The 8070-nt window shown below is 35.3% G+C and overlaps 1 protein-coding gene across 3 annotated transcripts in view; it reads right to left on the minus strand.

The window, feature by feature from the left end:
- The window catches only part of LOC21385269 (putative ion channel POLLUX-like 2), a 12661-nt gene extending 5280 nt beyond the window's left edge, over positions 1–7381 (minus strand). Inside the window, exons 1-10 of one of the 3 annotated variants that reach the window (XR_002903003.1) lie at positions 7142–7381; positions 5861–5949; positions 5515–5633; positions 4736–5022; positions 3232–3303; positions 2702–2786; positions 2486–2584; positions 2252–2406; positions 2057–2161; positions 1595–1681 (exon numbers count right to left, since the gene is read on the minus strand). Coding sequence is in view for 2 of the 3 variants with exons in the window: in XM_024171531.1 (XP_024027299.1) it covers positions 1595–1681; positions 2057–2161; positions 2252–2406; positions 2486–2584; positions 2702–2786; positions 3232–3303; positions 4736–5022; positions 5515–5633; positions 5861–5937; positions 7142–7242 (1187 nt within the window). In the remaining variant the exon portion in view is untranslated. Of the gene's footprint in view, positions 1–1594; positions 1682–2056; positions 2162–2251; positions 2407–2485; positions 2585–2701; positions 2787–3231; positions 3335–4735; positions 5023–5514; positions 5634–5860; positions 5950–7141 lie in introns of those variants that run through there. The other 2 variants (XM_024171531.1, XM_024171532.1) reach the window with 2 other exon arrangements.
- Between the last annotated feature and the right edge of the window lie 689 nt (positions 7382–8070).

Genomic DNA, 8070 nt, shown 5'->3' on the forward strand with positions numbered 1-8070 from the left:
TGCCGGAGCGACAGAGGCTGGGCTCGACGATTTGGCTGCTGTTTGGATAGGGCCTCACGATTCTGGCGTGAAAGGGGTTGATTTCGGTGCTACAGAGGCAGATTCCGGCGGAATTGTAGTGGAGTCTCGCAATTCTGACTCGATTAAGGCTGATCCCGGTGAGATTGGTGTTGTTTTCAAAAATTCCGGCCAAATTTGGAGCGCGTCTCATGATTCTTACGCTGTTGAGGGTGTTTCCAGCAAGGTTGGGGCTGATTCCGGCTCGGTTTGGACTGGGCTTCGCAATTCCGGCGTGAAAGGGGCTGGGTTCCGTGCCATCGCAATTCCGGCGTGAAAGGGGCTGGTTTCGATGCCACGGAGGCAGATTCTGGCGGAATTGGAGTGGGACCCATGAATTCCGACGCCCTTAAGGCTGGGTTTTGTGATTTTGACGCCATTGGGGCTAGCTCCGGCGAGATGATGGCCAGGACGTGGAATTCCAACGCGAAATCCGGCGATTTTGGGGCTGAATCCCAAAATTCTGTTCGGAAGTGGGCTGAGTCTAGTGTTTTTGGTATGGGCAGAGTCAATTTTGGGGTTGGGCCTCGTAATTACAACGTTAATTGGCCTAATTCTGGTGCAATGGCAGTCATGCCTCAAAACTTTAACATGTTTGGGGTTAGGAATGGTACGATTGCAACTGAGTATGAAGAAATTGGTGAGAGTGAGGCTGAAAGGTTGATGTCCTGGTTGGCTAAGAAGGAAACTCCCGTAGTGAGGATTGATTTGCCAATATTTTTGTGACCATTGATGAGCTTGTGCAAAGAGTTTCAAATGAATTAATAGACTTTGTGGTTGCTTTTCAAGATACAAAGAAAATGGAGAAGAAAGTAATTGATTGGCTCCAATTTGAAGATGTGACTTACGAGGACAACATCAATTTGGGAACTCAAATCAAGGAACTAACAAAGCCTTTTGTTCTTAATCATTTAGATGTTATTTTTTAATTTTATTTCTTGATTTTCACCTTAAGGACAAGGTGATTCTTTGGGGCGGGGGTAATGTTAGGAACCTAATATTTAGAAGTCTTTTTCAATAGTCTTAAGGGGAGTATAAATAGGGGGTTTAGTTGTTAGGGAGGGGGAGAATCAGATTTGTAGAGAGTGTCTAGTGCTGTGCACTATTTTGGAGGTCGGGGGTCCTTGAAACCACCCATCTATCTTGTAATTTTCCATTTCTAGTATTGTTAGTGAAGCATAGATTTTCAGGATCCTAACAGACTTGAACATTTCTTGAATGGAAAAACAAACTCCATCATTGTGGCCTAGCATGTCCAGTAAGAAGAAATCTAGAACTGCATTATTCTTAGGGAAAGAATTCCTACTTCTTTAAATTTAATTGGGAGAACATATTTTTTTAATAACCTACTAGCTATAATGCTTAATGTTATAAACCTATGGTCCATTGAGCTCATCGTTTACCTACTAAATTTAAGAACTTAATTACCCAACAAATAATCAACTTTGATATAAGCTTAAAGATGATTTGTATAGAAAGCAGGTTCTAACAAATATGGCATTTGAAAATGTAACTTTTTGAGTGAACAAGTTCTTACCGATCTCCCTTTGTTGGCAAAATAATTACAGCACGAGCCTTATTGGCAGCAGCCCTTTCAAACGATTTTGTCAAGCTAAGACTGCAACTGTAACAAGATAACGTCAATATATGAGACCAGAAGTACCTCATTCATAAACAATTCTTTTTAAATCAAATACAAGTAATTGAAAGTTAAAAACTTATTCTAGAGAAATAATTAAATCCAGGGATAACCGAATTTCCCAAATAATAGAAACTGCTGTGCTCTTTTAATCAGATGAAAGTAAATAGTTTACTGATCATAAAAACATAACTCACAGCCCTAACTCATGTTACCCTATTCTCTCACAGGGGTTCCATCAGGATCTTGACCAAGTCAAGGGAAAACTCAAAGAAAAGGAAGTAAATGAACAAACGATCACTTGGCGCAAGTAGATTAAAAAAAAACAAAAGCAGAATGAAAATTACCTAGTAGTCATACCTCTTCGTAAGGACATCAATATGGTTAAGATCTTTAGCAATGTTGTCAGCTAGTTTGTCCATCTGCTTCCTTGGCTGATCTGACATAAGAAGAATCCTCTGCTTTCTATGAAACAAAAGGAGTCAAAGAAGCCAGTAAGTTAAACTAAAAAGATAATTGCACAGAAAATATTTGGCCTGTACGAGAAAAGATTACCTAGCTGTAGCAGTACCTAAGCGCACAGCAAATTCATGATACTTATTTAGTTGTTTCAGTATGAAAGTCAGATGACAGTTGACTCCACAAACAATGATATGATCAGACTCCAGAACTTGCATTTGTGCCCCTTCTCTGAGCTTTTGCATATTGTTCTGTCCAAATGACAGTAAATAGGACGCCTTGCGTGTGTGTAAATCATTAATGCTACTGTTTCTTGTTTAAAGGGCTTACCCTGAACTCTTCGGTCATTGTGCTCAACAGACGAGAGTAGAACAATATTCCCCATATAGCAAGAATAAAGCCAATAACACGTTCAATACGTGTTTTTTGCTGCAATTTACAGCGTAGAAACATCCTTAACATATAACATAAACTCATCTATGCCCTGTAAGAACATTAAAAAATTATCAAATGCATCAGGCTACACACAATAAGACACAATCTTACTTTTAAATGAGTTGAGGATGAACACAGACATGCCCAAGCCTCCCAAAAGCAGTCCTCCAAAGATTGTGTACTACCCCTGTTTTCTCTAAAACACATATCCCAAACCAAAGGCATAAGTGTTATTGCAGGAAACGATGTCTAAAGACTAAAAATAAAATTTTCTAAACGCCCCAAACAATGTAGAGATGGAGGACTGCAAGTCTGCACTAGACGACATCAAAGGTACAATCCAAGCCAGAAATTATGCATGCCCCAAAGGGTGCAAGAGGCGGTGCTGGTGGTCAATATACACAGTTTCAACTTGTGCGCACGGTCATATCTTATCTTATTATTGCCTTTTCACACTTCAGACTTAGAAAACAACAAGAGAAAGGAACAAAAAGAAGAGAATAATAATCTTTCAAAAGTCATCCTGCCTGGATTTTAGAAAGCAGAATTCTCGCTAAACTAATAAAACAGCGTTGGACAAAATGAAGCATGCTATCCCATAGAAACATAAGCTTTTCTGAAAGGAAGTAAAGAAGAGCTACCTGAACTTGAAGAACAGAAAGCCACCAATCATTACAAATGAGAAGCATGCTACAAGGAGCACGATAAAGAACCTACAAAAATCCCACATAACAATTCAGCCATCTGCAAACATAAATACGAGATATCAGTTTCATGCATGCTTCATTAAGTACCTATAAAGCTACCAAATTGATCCATTATGTCATCAATCAGTGATAAATACAATCTGTCAAAAGTTCTGTGTTAACTAACACTAAACAACAGTGGAGTCACTGAAGGCATGAAAACCTCCAAAAAAAAAAAAGAAAAAAATGAGAGAGAGAAGAAGAAGAAGAAGGAATGTAAGACTTTATAGTATTTGAACAAAATATAGGAGAATATTGAGCCTATCCTAGCTACTAATTATGATACTAGGGGTGTTCATCGCATCTAATCAACCGATCAAACTGACCGGTCCATATTCAATCCAATCCATTTTTGTCGAATAACCGACCTCAATTGAATTGGATGGATGTGAATTCTTAAAAACCAAATTGAATTGGATTGGATTGTAACATCCAATCCAAACCGATCCAACCTTTATATATTATATAAAAATATGTGATTGGATTGGATTGTAATTTTACTTTTAAAACATCCAATCCAAACCGATCCAACCTTTATATATTATATAAAAATATGTATTTATATTACTGATCCAAAATTTAAATTCTATTTTTCTCCTAGACACTTTTTTTTAATGTTTTTCATTATTCTTTTTTGCTAAATTTTTTATGTTTATCAGTTTGTAACTTTATTTTAATTTCTTTAAGTAGTTTGTTAGATGTTTAATCAACTTTGAAGTAATTTGGAGTTTATATACTTTTTTTGGATTTATGAATGTTAATTCTTGCTTCATTTTTTCAATTGCAGTATTTTAAGTTTTATCAAAAAGCTTTAACAAATAGGTTGAACAGAAAAATAAAATAAAAAATGTACAAAAAGCTCAAGTAAAAAACCGATTAGTCCAATCCAATCCAAACCAACCTTAATCAGATCGGATTGGATTGGATAATACACTAGTAATTGGATTGGAAGTAATTTTTAAAAACCGAGTTTTGATTGGATTGGTTGTTATATGACCAAAACAGGTTGGATTGGATTGGTTGAACACCCCTATATGATACCAACATCCATGAATAAGAGTTTCTCCCCCCAACAAACAGCATATGAGTACAGATTGACCATGTAATCATATATGATACTGCAATCTTCATCTTTTCCACAATTTTCAGAAGCTAACAGTGCCAAGTATGCCACAATTGTGCAATTGAAACCATGCTACTATATTCACATCTGACAAGAACATACATGAACTACAAACATTCTATTTACAAAATAATGGTACCATTTTGATAAATTATTCTCTGTCCAAATCTTCTCACAAAAATTAAACTGAGCCAAACGGCTTAGGAACAAAAGATATGACTAGTCATTAGAAGATGCAGGATGATAAAGTAGGAGTGAGTTATATACTTCACTTACGTGGCAATATTTCTCTCAAGTTGCACATTAAATAAATACAGCAGTCGTGCAAAGCTCCATCTAATATCTTGAAATGACGGCAAAGATACATCCAACTTAAGAGGCATGGGTTTGTTCAAGGAATTTGAAACACAAGCAAAAGGTGAGGTTGCTGCTCCAAAAGTTTGAACCACGTAGGGAAGTTTCTCATGGACCACCTTTAGGAAAGTAACGAAAAGATTTGACTTCTTCAATCTGAGAAGGAAATATGAGGATGCCAAGCCTGCCGCCACTTTTGCTTTGTGATACTGCACATCCACATACAGTGACTACATCAACAAATTGCATACAAATTATTGCTATCAGGAGCATAACATGAATTGAATGCATAAGTTTAGAAACGTCATGCTACAATAATATAAGAACAGAGTGTATAATGATTTTGTTCATTGTGGTTACAACTTTTGGAAACAGGGAAATAACCACTACTGAGCTACACACAAATGAAGATCCAAAGAGAACACAGCCAAGTACATTAAAAGGTACAAGTTTTCATCTTTAAACACAAGCAAAACCAGAACAACGTCCTGCATACCGGTCCTAGAAGTTGTAAGAAATAGGCAAAAAAGCAAAGAAATACATTGCCGTAGCAATTAGAGTATCCTTTACAAGATGCTTGGAACGAAGCTTAATAGGTACTTAGAAGCAAATCTGTTTCTTTTTTTTTTTTTTTCAGTGTCACTAAGAAGAACATTCTGTTTATTTTCTTGTATGTTCCAGATTCTTGCACCAATTCTCACCTTGAAACAACTATCCTGGTCCACCTTGGAGAATTTGGTAGCCGAATCATCTGCAACATTTGTATGCATACAGGAACTCAACCTGCCTGTTCTACATTGGGAACTGGCCTTCCATTTTCCTGTAAACAGGTTATCATAGCACATGTAAGAAATCGTTTTTAGAAAGAGAATATCTAATATAAGGCATTAATCATATCACATTTGACACAAATTAACTGACAGCAAAGAAGAAAACAAAAACCATCCATGAAACTTTTGGTCGACCTTTCACCCCCAAGAGCCAAAAGTATGGAACTTATACATCACAAATATTGATGCATACTGATGTAAAGAGATGATAAGCTACCTGTATGCTGTGTGACAAAATATCGCACTTGTAACTTTGAACTTGCAATCAACTGAAATTGGCTTAGTGTTGAGTCCCTGAAAAAGTATCTTGTCAAGATAAACACGCTATATAAGTATAGCTCTCCATATAATTCAGGGTAAATGCACCTCATATTAGGATGGAATATGTCTTGGTAAATCGAATAATATATGAAGCATCCTCAGACATTGAGAGGGAAAAAGAAAAAGAAAAAAAAAAGAAGAAAAAAAGAGGCACTGGGAAGTGCATCTGACATAATTTCAAATACGATATGAAACGTGAACTTACATGTCAGCATACTTATGACATACTTCAATATTGTTCATTGAATACTCAAGAGTTCGATTAGTGATTATAAAGAATACTCTTGACTGTTTGGCTCTTGACTCTTGAATCTACCTTAATGCTACGCCAATCTACCTCTTAGAGCAGAGAAACCCATAACAAGAAGCTATAAAGAAAAGGTGAAGCACTGTCCACCAGATTAACTTCCAAAAAGAACCAAATCTTGAGGTTTTCCTACACTTAACCACCTTAACTTTCCTTCTCATTCAAGTACCCCATGTTAAAACAGGAGGATACTTCCCTTGGACCAACCAGAACCATTCCTTTACCAAACTTCTGCTTTAAAAGTCTCGTTTGTTTAACCCAGTACGTTCCAAGGTCCTCAACCCTAACCGCCATTTTTTTTCTCTTTTTTTTTTTAAATAAGAACTAAGAGCGTAGATATTATAATTCTTCAAATTTTACTATAATTTACCATTCATATTACCAAAAGAAAATCTACTCAATTAAGAAACACAAAAGAGGAAGAACAATAACAAAGGTTATAACTTATAACGACTATTACACAAGCTTTCCTGCTTCTAACGGCTATCCTTATAATATTCAAATTTTAATTTTTCACTACAATTTTGAAAAGCACAACACCTGAACAAAATCAGATCACTCCGTATCATTCATTATCAAACTCAAAAACATAATTCACATCCAATTTCAGAATTAGTACAAAGAAAACCATCAAAAATCTAAACTTGAATCGCGATTGAACCGTTTTCTTCTTCCGAAGAGCGATCTCAAGCTCAAAACTTTGAAGCTTATGTTCGCAAAACACGAAGGCGAAACAATGCGATACAATCAACTGAGCAAAGAATCGAAAATCGGCATAAACGCCATTACGCGTGAGAGAATTGATTGAAGACGAAGAGAAAAATAATCTTTTGATCGAGAAAGAAAAGGAACGAGAATCGTCGGCAATACCTCTCTTCTTCTCTCCTCTTCGATGAGAAACGGTTGAGTCGACGGCCTCGTGGTGGAGAGAGAATCAATGGCTGAAAGCTCTGCAACTGAGAAGAAAACATCTCTCTTCTCTTTCTCTCTCTAAAATGTGTCTGATGTGCATGTGAGAGGCAGAGAGTGAAATGGGAGAGATTAGATATAAAATGGAAAATCGAATGAAGAGAGCGAGCGACAGAGAAACGTGATTTTATTGGAAACTACGCAGCGAAACCCAAAAAAAAAAAAAAACAAACAAAAAACAAAAAAAAACAAAAAAGGCTGGAGAGAGCAGAAGAAGCTCGGGGAAGTGGGAAAAAATTGAAAGAGAGAACTTGGAAAAAGGACTTAGCTGTCGTTTTCCTTACCTTTCTTTGCCCAGTGAGAAGAAATGAAAAAAGAAAAAAATTGAAAAAAAGTTGATAAAAAATAAAAAATGTATGGCTTGTTTAGAGATACAAGTATGAACTAAATAGAGGCCTAATCATCTATCTAATTTAATTTAATTTAATTTAATCTAATCTAATCTAATCTAATAAATATAAAAGAGTTAAAATTCTTTTATATGAGAATCTCACGTGGCAATTCATCATTTTAGCTCTCTTTTTTTTCTTTTTTTTTTTACTTTTTTTTTATTTTTTACTTTTTAAATATTTTTTATTTTTTTGAATATTTTTACATTTTAACTTTTTATGTGTTTTCTAAAAATATATTTTTTGCATGTATTCTTATTTTATTTTTTTATCCACGATTAAAATATTTTTTTAAATAAGTTCCTACTTAATTATTTCTCATGTAATTTATATCATATCAAATGTTATCTTTACACATATTTTTTTAAAAATAAATTTAAAAATCTTTAAATAGTTGTATAAATAATAAACTCTTAAGTATCATTTACATGACAATACATG

This window comes from Morus notabilis, unplaced genomic scaffold (genome assembly GCF_000414095.1).
Source record: "Morus notabilis unplaced genomic scaffold, ASM41409v2 Scaffold1990, whole genome shotgun sequence".
In the NCBI taxonomy this organism is placed as follows: domain Eukaryota; kingdom Viridiplantae; phylum Streptophyta; class Magnoliopsida; order Rosales; family Moraceae; genus Morus; species Morus notabilis.